General features: G+C 44.7%; 1 protein-coding gene across 4 annotated transcripts in view; it reads right to left on the reverse strand.

Moving 5' to 3' along the window:
- The window catches only part of LOC137547666 (broad substrate specificity ATP-binding cassette transporter ABCG2-like), a 228,864-nt gene that overhangs the window by 46,293 nt on the left and 169,071 nt on the right, over positions 1-13,500 (reverse strand). For all 4 annotated transcript variants that reach the window (XM_068271110.1, XM_068271111.1, XM_068271109.1 and 1 more), the window contains 2 exons: positions 4,521-4,580; positions 2,719-2,833 (listed from right to left, as the gene is read on the reverse strand). In XM_068271110.1, coding sequence (XP_068127211.1) covers positions 2,719-2,833; positions 4,521-4,580 — 175 coding nt within the window. The remainder of the gene's footprint in view (positions 1-2,718; positions 2,834-4,520; positions 4,581-13,500) is intronic.

The raw sequence follows: 13,500 nt of genomic DNA on the forward strand, positions 1-13,500 counted from the left end.
CTGGTTTCATAAACTGAGGAGTCGGAGCTGGAATGATTTTTAAAACAATTCCATAGCCCTGATTTCAACTAATTCTTCCCTCAGAACACAGGGAGGATTGCAGAAAGGATAGTGATTAAACAAGACTTGTACTCAAGAGCAGACACCAGCGAGATTAAAAAATGTTTTTTAAAAAATCAACACGGCCCTGGATTTTTGTATACAGTTGTTCACAATTGGGCTGCTTTGGATACACTATTCTTTGGCTTTGCATTATTAATTACCGTATATACTCGCATACAAGCCGAATTTTTGACCCCCAAAAAGGGGGTCAAAAGTTGGGGGGTCGGCTTGTATGCGAGTCTTCCCTGGTGGTCCGTGGTCCGCGGCCCCCGCTACCCCCTCCCCGCGCCGCCGCTATTACTTGTTTCGGCAGCGGCTTCCTCGTCCCCGGCGGCGCTTCCTCTACCCCGCTCTCATGCCTCTATGAAGAGATCACAGCAGCGCGCCCGGTGCTGCTGCTCTGATGATGCAGGGGGCAGGAAAGAGCGGTTCCCATGGTAGCGGCGATACAGATCGCCGCTACAGGGAGCCGCACTCTTTCCTGCCCCCTGCATCATCAGAGCAGCAGCGCCGGGCGCGCTGCTGTGATCTCTTCATAGAGGCATGAGAGCGGGGAAGAGGAAGCGCCGCCGGGGACGAGGAAGCCGCTGCAGGTAATAGCAGCGGGGGAAGCAGGGCACTATACCGGCCACTACCTACCTACACTGGGTACTATACTAGCTATACTGGGGCACTACCTACCTATACTGGGCACTATACTAGCTAAACTGGGCACTATACTAACTAACCTGGGCACTTTACTAGCTATACTGGGGCACTATACTACCTATACTGGGGCACTACCTACCTATACTGGGCACTATACTAGCTATACTGGGAACTATACTAGCTAAACTGGGCACTTTACTAGCTATACTGGGGCACTATACTGGCTATACTGGGGCACTATACTGGCTATACTGGGGCACTCTACAAGCTATACTGGGGCACTCTACAAGCTATACTGGGGCACTCTACAAGCTATACTGGGGCACTCTACTAGCTATACTGGGGCACTCTACTAGCTATACTGGGGCACTCTACTAGCTATACTGGGGCACTCTACTAGCTATACTGGGGCACTCTACTAGCTATACTGGGGCACTCTACTAGCTATACTGGGGCACTCTACTAGCTATACTGGGGCACTCTACTAGCTATACTGGGGCACTCTACTAGCTATACTGGGGCACTCTACTAGCTATACTGGGGCACTCTACTAGCTATACTGGGGCACTCTACTAGCTATACTGGGGCACTCTACTAGCTATACTGGGGCACTCTACTAGCTATACTGGGGCACTCTACTAGCTATACTGGGGCACTCTACTAGCTATACTGGGGCACTCTACTAGCTATACTGGGGCACTCTACTAGCTATACTGGGGCACTCTACTAGCTATACTGGGGCACTCTACTAGCTATACTGGGGCACTCTACTAGCTATACTGGGGCACTCTACTAGCTATACTGGGGCACTCTACTAGCTATACTGGGGCACTCTACTAGCTATACTAGGCACTATACTAGCTATACTGGGGCACTACCTACCTACACTGGGCACTATACTGGCTAAACTGGGCACTATACTAGCTATACTGGGGCACTACCTACCTATACTGGGCACTATACTGGCTAAACTGGGCACTATACTAGCTATACTGGGGCACTACCTACCCATACTGGGCACTATACTAGCTATACTGGGACACACTGGGGGGATTACGCGGCCTGCACCAATCCAGCATTTCCTACCCCCGGCTTATATGGGGGTCAATCATTTTCCCCTGTTTTTTCATGGAAAAGTTGGGGGGTCGGCTTATATGCGGGTCGGCTTACATGCGAGTATATACGGTATTATGCCCTCAGGTTGCAGTTTAAATTATATGCTGAAAACTATCTGCCTCCACATCATAAGGGAAGAAACATAATATGCATAGAGATGGTCATTGTCTACGAGAATTCATGGAGGCATGTGAGCATGTGATCAGTTTGGTCAGGTGATAGATATGTAAGTGTCTGCTTTGCTAGTCATGATCATGTACTAAAGCAGGATGTGATCACAGCAAATAAGAGCTTTGCAAATCTATCAGCTGATCAAACAACTTGCATGATTCTCCACAAGTTCTCCTAAACCCGATCATCACTAAGGCCAGCTTCCGACTGTAAACTGGGCCGCACCGCCAAAAACAGGCTTTCAGGGATTACCACGTTAGTATGCGGTAATCCCATTCTAGCTGAGATCCAAACCGGAAGTGATGCTCGCTTGCGATCAATTCCCGTTTCAGAAATATGGAACTGCGCGGAAGCGTATTGTAAAATACACCTCCGTGCATGCGCGCCGCAATATCGCAATGCCAACATTTTTTAGCAAATCCTGTGTTGCCATAGGCTTACATGACTTCCGGTCCGACACAGATTGCAGCGCAGTAACAAAGGTATGTCCGCATGTGAGGGCATTCCGGAGCTGCAAACCCAATGTGGGGAGTGTGAACTACCACATAGACTTTCATTAGGCTGCGTTGACTTCTGGTCAATTTACCACACCGCACTAATGGGAAACGGCCCTAAATATGCATTAGTAAGTTTGAAGTACGACTTATTCTTGCAGAATAGTGAAATACAAATGTGACTTACCTGCACAACATAACCAGAGAGGCACTTGAAGTTAGGCGGCTGTGGCTTCCCATCTATTAGTACCTCACCTGAAAGGCCGTGAGGATCTTTTCGTGCGGCGAGAACATCTAGCAGCCTGCAGGGGATACAGCAAACTAGTGTTTTTGCTCTCTCTGAATTTTCTTTAGTAAACACAGGACAATCTATACATTACTTATGTTTTAAGGCAGTTATACATGGGTCGATTATGGCCTGATATGCAAGGCTGTTCGATCCCCATCTAATTAGATATCAGTTGGGTAGTGATTGATTTCTACATCACACAGGAAAATTTAATTTTATTAGATTTCAGTAGAAATCTATCTTGTTTCAATGGAACTGCAGGCATTGCAGTGCCATGGCTATGGACCATTGATCACCCTGTTTCTGTTTGACCCCTCCTCACACAGAGAATTTACAAAATGTCTGATCTGTCTGAATAATCATATATATATATATATATATATATTTATTTTTTTTTGTAAAGACAAAGTTACACTGAATAATCATGTTTATTTTGCCCAAAATCAAAAGTGAATCACTCATATAAGTTTAGGGCAATTGAGGGCAGTCTAAGTAATCAAATCGGCTGTAAATCAGTCAGCAAAATTTACTACGTTTTTTTTTTTTTACTTGCAGCAGCTATACATGGATTCTGAACAGCCTTAGATATACTGTACAGCGAGTTCTCATTTATTAAGTGCTTAATAATTTATAGTAAATGTATGTATGTATGTATGTATGTATGTATGTATGTATGTATGTATGTATGTATGTATGTATGTACGTATGTATGTGTGTATGTAGTTCAAACATAGGGCTGATCTTTCACATTATTTTACATTTCAGGGGTTAAGCAGGATTGAATCTGGGGAAAAGCAGCAATACACAAGGCACAGAGATCTTGGCTAGCACGGCTTTAAGCTAGTCATACACTAGAAGATCAGGTGAACCACTGGTATCTTCCAGACACTTGAGTGCTTCCCTAGTCTTTCACCTTAGGGCTCGTTTCCACTAGTGCGGCGTGCGTCTCGTAGACGCACGCCGGCACTGAGCGGGTGGGCGGGATCGCAGGCGATTCCCATCAGCCGTGCCATGCACGGCTATGGGAATCGCAGCCTCCGCCGCGAATTCTGTGGGGGTTTCCGGCCGAATCGCTACTGCAAGCGATTCGGCCGGCGGCGCCGTTGTCCCCTATGGCAGAGTTTCCCCGCGCGATTTGCCTGCGGGGAAACTCTGCGGATTCGCGGCCGTTTCCGCGAGAGTGGAAACGGGCCCTTACTCAACTCCATGTTAAATCAGGTTCTTGCAAAATAATGATCTGATCACACTGCTGCTGCCACTAGCAGTGTACTGCTCAATATATAGTGCAAAGCTATGAATGATGTAACCCTCCCGTCATAGCAGTAACATGGAGTCTGGGCAGGGTCTCTCTATGTGTGGGCTTTTGTTTTCATTTTAGCATTAAATGACCTTTATAGCGTTTTATTATCTGCATACAAATGCTTCTTAACAATGGTTATACTTTTCTTTATACCAAACCAACACCTTCTTTGGTGCTGTGCAGAGTATTAAACAGGTAATAGTGGGGAACCTAAATCTATTGTTCAAAGATAGTACAACTGAAACATCCAGCAACACAAGAACAAAATACATAGATAGTTCATGTGTGGGATAAACACATCCAGCAATAATTACCACAGAAATGAGAAAAATTAGGAAAAGAACCTTGACCATGCTAGCTTACATTCTATAATGTTGTAATAGTCATGAATGTTACTTACGATGACTTGCCACTTCCTGTTGGTCCTAAAATTGCATTCAGCCCAGGGCCCATGATTCCACTGGAAATATTGAAAAATATTTTTTTGTAATTTTTACACATTTTGATAAAGAGCAATATACCTTTTAGAAATAAAATAAAACAAATGTAATAGTTTAGTTTCACACCAACATTAAACGCCAGCATTTCTCTATTGCTCCCATCATAGAGGGAATGTCAGGTAAACAAACGACAACTTATTTTTTTGACTGCGTTCACACTGACATGTTCAGCTGGCATTTTCTCATGTCTGGCAGGCAGTGTGTGCTGCATAATTTCACAAGTCAATTACGGTACTGAAATGACAGTAGGGCAACCAAATTCCTCCCATCAGATTTATCCATTTGCATGGTGATGGTGATTTTTCTGCAGGGAACTGTAAACATTTATCTTGTATTTATATAGTGTTGAAATCTTCCACAGCGCTTTACATAGTCTTATCACTTGCTGTCCCCTCAGCCGGGCTCGCAATGCAATTCCAACCATAGGCATATCTCCATCACAGAGGTGCATACACACATACCGTATATAATTACTGAAGCCCACAGGAATCTCTTGGGCAACAGTTTGGAGCCAAGTTCTGCACAGACACATTCTATTGCTATGAGTGAGAAGTAGGGCCAGCGGCACGGTGCACGACAGAGCGGGAGGGGCTAGTAGGAGAACACTAGCCTCAGATGAGATGTTCTGCCACTTGGAGGGATGGTGAAGCAGCGCGAGCAGTGGGCATAGGAGCGGCTTGCCCATTAGCTTTGGCCATAGTCGGGAGTAAGAATACTTGTGTGTAGCGTTCGCGAGCTGCAGGCCTGATTATCGGCTGAGGTGGTCATTATCAGCTGCCACAGCCGACTTTAGTCGTGTATGTGTACGTAGCTCAACTGTCCCTCAGTGGAGGTTCTAACTTTACTTCTGTTACTTCCATGATGATAGTTATTAGGCAATCAAATATACAGTGCTGCCCATAATTATTCATTCCCCTGGCAAATTTTTAAAGTTACTTTTATTAAACCAGCAAGTATTTTTTTTATGGAAAATGACATAGGTGTCTCCCAAAAGATAATAAGACAATGTACAAAAGGCATTATTGTGAAAAAAAACATTTCTCAGTTTTTATTTAAATTTGAGCAAAAAAAGTGTCTAGTCCAAAATTATTCATACCCTTCACAAACTGTCACAGTCTGTGGGAAAATCCAAAGTTCTTTACCATTCCAAATAGTCCAAGCTGTACCAAAGCATCCTAATTACCCTAATAAATTGGGAACAACTGTTGTAATCAATTCAACAGGTGAAAAACTCTCTGCAGTTGGTTTGTGGACAGTCATAGCTAAAGACAAAGGAGCTCAGTGAGGACTTGTAGCTGCGCATTGTGGCTGTTCACAAGTCCGGAAAGAGCTACAAGGCCATTTCTAAATGTTTTCCAGTTCCAGTGGCTACAGTGCAAAGTATTAATAAAATTTACAAGATGTTCTGCACTGTGGAAAATCTCGGAGGACATGGTCGGAAGCAAAAAGTGACCTCTGTGCTGGCCAGGAGGATAGTGAGAGAGGTGAGAAAGAATCCAAGGATCACCACCAAGGCCATCCTGGTGAATCTGGGCTCTGCTGGTGGCAATGTCTCAAGGCAGACAATCCAACAGACACTGAACACTGCTGGGTTCCACTGATGCAGAACAAGGTCGACACTACTTCTACAGATAAGACACACCAAAGCTTGCTTGGCCTTTGCAAATGCTCATCTGGACCAAGAAGAAGACTTCCGGTCTTCTGTAAATCAAAAATTGAATTGTTTGGTCACAATGATATTTCCTTCATTTGGCATGAAAAGGAGAAGCCTTTAACCTAAAGAACACTATCCCCAATGTCAAACATGGTGATAGGAACCTAATGCATTGGGGTTGTTTTTTCAGCCAATGGACCAGGGAACCTAATCACAGTAAACGGCACCATGAAATACGAGGAATATGGCCCAGTGCACACCGAGCGGTTTTTGGAGCGATCCGCCGGCCGCATCCGCCTATAAAAACGCTTGTCTAATGTATTGCAATGGGATGGTGCACACCGGCGGTTTGCGGTTTTTGCCAAGCCACAAACGCGCCTCCTGCTGCGCGTTTGCGGATTTCTGAAGCGTTTCGTCCTCAAAGTATAGGAAAAACGCAAACCGCTCTGAAAAACGCTACTTCAGAGCGGTTTGCCAGGCATTTTTGTTACAGTAGCTGTTCAGTAACAGCTTTTACTGTAACAATATGTGTAATCTGCTACACAAAAACGCACCCAAAACCGCTAGGTATGTTTAGAAAACCTCTCTAAACATACCTAGAAATCGCTCTGAAATCAGCTCCCAAAACCGCTAGCGTATTGCGGATCTGCTAGCGGTTTTGGTGTGCACTGGGCCTACATGAGGATTCTCAACGACAACATTAGGTAGTCTGCAGAGAAACTTGACCACCAATGGACAGTTCAGCGTGACTATGACCCAAAATACACAGCAAAAGTGGTGAAGAAATGGTTAGCAGACAACAACATTAACGTTTGGGGGTGGCCCAGCCAGAGTCCTGACTTGAATCCAATTGAGAATCTGTGGAGGGAGCTAAAGATCAGAGTGATGGCAAAAAGACCCTTCAACCTGAAAGATACAGTTGATGCTCCATCTGGCATTTCAAAACATGATGCCACCCAAAAAAAAAATGATAAAAAAAAATAAAAGCATTCTACCTCTAAAGAGAACCTGAACTGAAAATTAAAAGGTGAAAAACATAAACCGGTCATACTTACCTCCCTCGCAGTCTACTCATCAATCTCTTTCTGCTCTCTTGCGTCCTGTTTGTCAACCATGATCAATTGAATTCTCCGTCCTCCATTTTGAAAATGGTCATTACCCCATAACAGCTTCCTGGTCAGCTCACTGTTAAACTGTAATATCGCCCACTTGAGCCATAGGGAAACATGGACATTACCTTGCACATTCAGTTGTAACTGACAGCAGCTGATATATAACTGACAGCAACTGGTCTATTTCAGTTCTGACAAAATACTGTCAGAACTGGAAGGGATCACTGTAAGAAGAAAATGGGGAGCTTCTGAGAGGAACTGACGGCGAGGTAAGTATATAATATTCATTTGCAGCTGCATCATATGTTTATTTTAAATAATTTTACTCAGTTCAGGTTCCCTTTAAGGCTACTTATACACTAGATTGATTATGGTGCATATCCACAGAAATGGGATTGCGCCTCAAAAGTCGTACAGTGCAGGATACAGTCCATAGACTTATGCTTGAAGGTTCTGCACTACATGCGTTGCCCAGTAATGCACTGCAGGCAGTGTGTAGTTCTGTTATTATTATTATTATTATTTAGTATTTATATAGCGCCGACATATTACGCAGCGCTGTACAGAGAATATAGTCTTGTCACTAACTGTCCCTCAGAGGAGCTCACAATCTAATCCCTACCATAGTCATACGTTTATGTATGCATGTATCTTATTTATTGTAGTCTAGGGCCAATTTTAGGGAGAAGCCAATTAACCTATCTGTATGTTTTTGGGATGTGGGAGGAAACCGGAGTGCCCGGAGGAAACCCACGCAGACACGGGGAGAACATACAAACTCCTTGCAGATAGTGCCCCGGCTGGGATTCGAACCGGGGACCCAGCGCTGCAAGGCGAGAGCGCTAACCACTACGCCTGTTGGGACTCATCACACCACACAACAGCCAGTGTGAATGGCCCCACTGAAATATAGTTGCATGGTGTTGGAATGCGATTTACTATCCATTATGCCGTGACATCAACGCAATGGACATATTGAAAAAAAAAGAGATCTGAAAGAATGCTAAGAAAATTCTGCTAGACTGGACTTGCATCCAAAAGTTCATGAAGAAAGATTCAGGAAATAAATTGTGGCCACAAATCACCCAGAAAGCATTTCCCACAGGCCAACTGTTACCATCTGTAGATGTAGGATATAGGTAACAGGATTTGTGGGCCATAGTCTGGCAATATTTGACCAGCCGTGAGGGAAAATGGGGTGAGCACAATTTACACCTCAGGCCACATTTCATTCTAGAAACAGCTGGACAAAAGGTTAAGTTGATGCTGTTGAATACTTTGTATAACCACTTCAGCACTTTCACTACCTTGAGTATCCTCTATACTAAAACTCTACTGTCTCTGCGTCCCGTGTCCCTGTGTGTGTCCCACATGCGCTCTGCGCATGTGCAGGGATGCAGAGACATTGAGGGAGAGCGACGCGCGGCAAGCGATGACGGGCAAAGAGGCGGTCGGCCAGCGTGCTAGGGTGGGCGTGCGCGCGCCGTGGAAATGTGCGTGCGTGGCGGGCGCATGCGCAGTGACTGACCTAGCCTGTTTTTAAATGGGCTTAGGTCCACTAGTAATATATAATAAGCATTGGCCTCAATTCACTAAGCTTATCTCCTGTCTTTAATAACGTTTCTATAGTTATCACCATGGGGATGAGGCATGTAGTATTCAGGAAACATTTTACCTCAGGCAAACCTAATGTTAACTCTTCTGTCTAAGTTAACTCTTCAATTTAAAATACCTCCAGAATTCTAAAGTTAATTGACAGGCTGTTAATTAACTGCGTGTGAAATTAACTACAGAGGAGGTAACTTAAAGGGAAGGTTCAGGGACTGTTTCAAAAAAAAATCCACTTACCTGGGGCTTCCTCCAGCCCGTGGCAGGCAGGAGGTGCGCTCGGCGCCGCTCCGCAGGCTGCCGGTGGTCTCCGGTGGCCGACCCGACCTGGCCAGGCCGGCGGCCAGGTCGGGCTCCTTCCGCGTTCCAAAATGCGCCTCACGGCGGCGCGCTGACGTCATCGGACGTCCTCCGGGCTTTACTGCGCAGGCTCAGAACTACTGAGCCTGCGCAGTAAAGCCCGGAGGACGACCGATGACGTCAGCGCGCCGCCGTGAGGCGCATTTTGGAACGCGGAAGGAGCCCGACCTGGCCGCCGGCCTGGCCAGGTCGGGTCGGCCACCGGAGACCACCGGCAGCCTGCGGAGCGGCGCCGAGCGCACCTCCTGCCTGCCAAGGGCTGGAGGAAGCCCCAGGTAAGTGGATTTTTTTTTTTTTGAAACAGTCCCTGAACCTTCCCTTTAAGGAATGAAGAGATAAGAGAACTCTCTCACTGCATGGTGGCAAGTTTTCTCTTGCCTTATCTCCAGCATAATCTTAGTGAATTGAGGCCATTGTCTAGCTGCAGGGCAAGCTATTAAAGTGGACCTGAACCCAGAACTTCCTCTCTGCTCTAAAAGATACGCAGCAGCATAATAACTTTTAAAGAAAAACATTCCTTTGTACAACTGATACAAATCCTGCAATAAATCTGCATTTTTTCTACTGCCTGCTTTCATAGAAGCAGACATATTGTTAACATCCTATGTTTACCAATTAGCTTCTCTGCTGTGGCAGTCAGCAGACAGGTGAGAGATCAAATTACAACTTGTAATTAGCCAGATAGGGGGGTATTAGATAGGCTAAACTCTCTAAATATATACAGGGTGCATTTCTTTCTGTTTTCCTGTGCAAGAGTTCAGGTCCACTTTAACATGGCAGTCATTACCAAGGTCAAGCTAAGTTCTGTCATCATCATTTTATTCACGGTTATATAATATATATGCACAGAAAACGGGACTACATGCCCAAGCAGATAACATCTGTGATAAGGCACCTCTTACCTAGCTACCCATATTTACTAATGAGTAACTTCTCCTCTGCATTTAATCAATATACGGTATATGTATATTGTGTCTTCACTGTCAGGCATTCATATAATAGTTCGGTAAAACAGGACAGAAGAATGTGTTGGTTGTTAGTGCTTGTATCTATTTACTATTCAAGAGGGAACAGAGAGCAACAAAGCCTCCTTAACCACTTAAGGACCAGGGGATTTTGCACTGATCGGTGCTGCGTGGGCTCTACAGCCCGCAGCACCAATCAGGAATGTGGCAGGGCGATCAGACTTCCCCCCTTTTTTCCCCACTAGGGAGATGTCCTGCAGGGGGGGGTCTGATCGCCGCCGGCTACTACTGATTTGCGGGGGGGGGGCTCCTCAAAGCCCCCCTCCGCAGCGTTTTCTGGGCTCCCCGGCTTTCCCTCCCTCTACCTTTTTTCCTGAGCGGCGCAGGACGGAATTCCGTCCTGCGCCTGATAGGATAGGCTTCTGCCTATCAGATGACGGCGATCCCCTGCCAATCAGAGGCCGGGGATCGCCGATCTACGTCACGGCGCTGCTGCGCAGCAACGCCGTGTGATGTAAACAGCGGGGATTTCTTCCCCAGATGTTTACATTATGCGTGCGAGCCGCGATCGGCGGCTCGCACACTGTTCACGGAGGCAGTCTCCGTGAACTAGCATGGAAAGGCCGCTCGATCGAGCGGCCGTTTCCATGCTATACCACTAACAACCCGCCGACGCCTATCGGCGTTAGGCGGTCATTAAGTGGTTAAAATGCCAACCTTATTTCACACTAACATTTTTTCTGGAACGGACCTTTAACTAGTAAGAGGTAGCCAGTTAACAGTGTAGACAGAAAATTCTTGTAGACTGGTATGGTGCCTGCCCAGAAGGTCATTTAATTTGGGTAGCCCAGAGCAATAAATATTAAAAATCATGCATGCAATGTAATGTACTCCCAGAGCAGAAATTTAGACTAATTAGTAGCAGTAGGGAATTGTACTGAGTTAGCCATCAGTAAAAGCAAGAAGTTATGAATCAGGATGATACCATTTATTGGCTAACTTAAAAGAATAAGAGTGAAGCTTTTCAGCTGTATAGCCTTCGTCGGGCTTCAAATTAATGAGATGAGATGTGTTTTAGCTGTTCGGATTCATTTTTACAGCTTGCATGTCCTAGTGAGTTATTTGCTGATTAAAAAAAAGGAACCTACAAAAATATGCTTGGTCATGTTTAGTGCACGGCTTACTTGTGTATTTGACTAACAATGTTGAAATTATAAAGTTAAATATGCCAAATGTCACAAAAATACACAAATTCAGAGAATGACTCTGCAAAAATGTTGTACCATTCAGCATGACTGGTCATATTTGCTGAAACTAAAGTCCATCCCAAAATTTCCCTTTCAAACTCTTGCAACAGAGTACATTTTGTAAACAGATGTGTTCATGAAGCCCCTATCTTCAGCATCACCAGCAGGGATCAAGCAGTGTCAGGGACAAGACAGAAGTGACATACAGAACTAAACAAATCTTAGATAAGCCAACCACACACATAAATAGGAGATCAATACAGGAATATATTTCATGTGATTGTAATGTACAGTATATGCGCATTTGTACAGGGTCAACTCTCAGTCTACAGCAAGGACTAGAAAAAACATTTATCAACTCTTAATTCAAGGAAACCTGAACTAAAATCAGTATTTATACATACCTGGGGCTTGTTTCCAGCCCCCAAGAGTTTTTCTCACCTCACAGTTCCTTTGAACTCCACCCTACATCATGTTGTTGCCACTCTTAAAATGTGGCATCAGGACTTAGACTTCCTCATAGCTCCCATAGCTATGTGGAAGGAATAAGAATATACTCCATATACTAAAAGATAAGCCTACTTTTTGTTACCAAAAATGAGGCCCAGAAGTGTGTGTGGGGTAGCTTGAGTCATGTGTCAGGGACCCCATAAAGTGCAATGGAAGCATGCTTGTGTCCATAGTTACCTCACCTCTCCTGGTAGCCATTTTCCTGCTTCCTTTGCAGCAGCACTCTATGCCAGAGGTCCAGGCTTCACAGTGGTTACAGCCATGAGCAGGAGCCAAACTCTCACAGTACTGCCAAAGTTGTGAATAAAGGGGAATTTACAGAGTGTCCTAGGTAGCGGCGGTGGTCTTGAGGAGGACCTAAGAAGCCTCTTCTTTGGTTAGTAACCAGTGATGAGCAAAAAATGCAAAAAAAAATTTCACCGAAAAAGCAAAATTTTCGTTTCGACAGGCGAATTTTCGATCTAATATTTACACGTGTATTTTCGTCTAATGACCGCGACTTTCGCGGTAAATTGCAAAGCCCCCTTACAAGCTAGAATCACAATTAGCACAGTATGTTAAGGAGAACAGTGGGTATAAGTGGGAAAAATAATTTTTTAAAAAGACCTTATAGTTTTGGAGAAAATCAATTTTAAAGTTAGGATAGGAAAAAAAGTATACATTTATGTTATTGTTTTTTGTTAAACGCCTCAATATACATAGTGATTTGAATTTAAAAAAAAATGATTTTATCAAGTGCACGTGTCAGTATTTATTACAGAGGCAGAGGGGAGCAGCAGCTCGGTCAGAGTGACCATCAACCCCATAAGTCTAGTGGCTGGGTGGTGTAATGGTTAAGGGCTTAGCCTCTGATGCAGGAGACCAGGGTTCGAATCTCGGCTCTGCCTGTTCAGTAAGCCAGCACCTATTTCAGTAGGAGACCTTAGGCAAGTCTCCCTAACACTGCTACTGCCTATAGAGCTCTGAGTCCGCCAGGAGAAAAGTGCGCTATAAATGTTATTTGTCTTGTTTGTCTATAAGTCAGGAGAAGCAGGCAGTGTACATATCCCATAAAACAAATAAACAAAAAAAACAAACAAACTTCGGAACATCGGCTTGGACACGGCGACCATGCTTAAAGGACAACTGTAGTGGGGGAAATGGAGGCTGCCAAATGTATTTCATTTAAAACAAAACCAGTTGCTTGGCAGCCCTGCTGGTCTGTTTGGCTGCAGTAGTGTCTGAATCACACTAGAAACATGCATGCAGCTAATCTTGTCAGATCTGAAAATAATGTCAGAAACACCTGATCTGCTGCATGCGTGTTCAGGGTCTATGGCTAAAAGTATTAGAGGCAGAGGATCAGCAAGATAGCCAGGCAACTGGTATTGCTTAAAAGGAAATAAACATGGCAGCCTCCATATACCTCTCAATATAGTTGTCCT

This window comes from Hyperolius riggenbachi, chromosome 1, assembly GCF_040937935.1.
Source record: "Hyperolius riggenbachi isolate aHypRig1 chromosome 1, aHypRig1.pri, whole genome shotgun sequence".
In the NCBI taxonomy this organism is placed as follows: Eukaryota; Metazoa; Chordata; class Amphibia; order Anura; family Hyperoliidae; genus Hyperolius; species Hyperolius riggenbachi.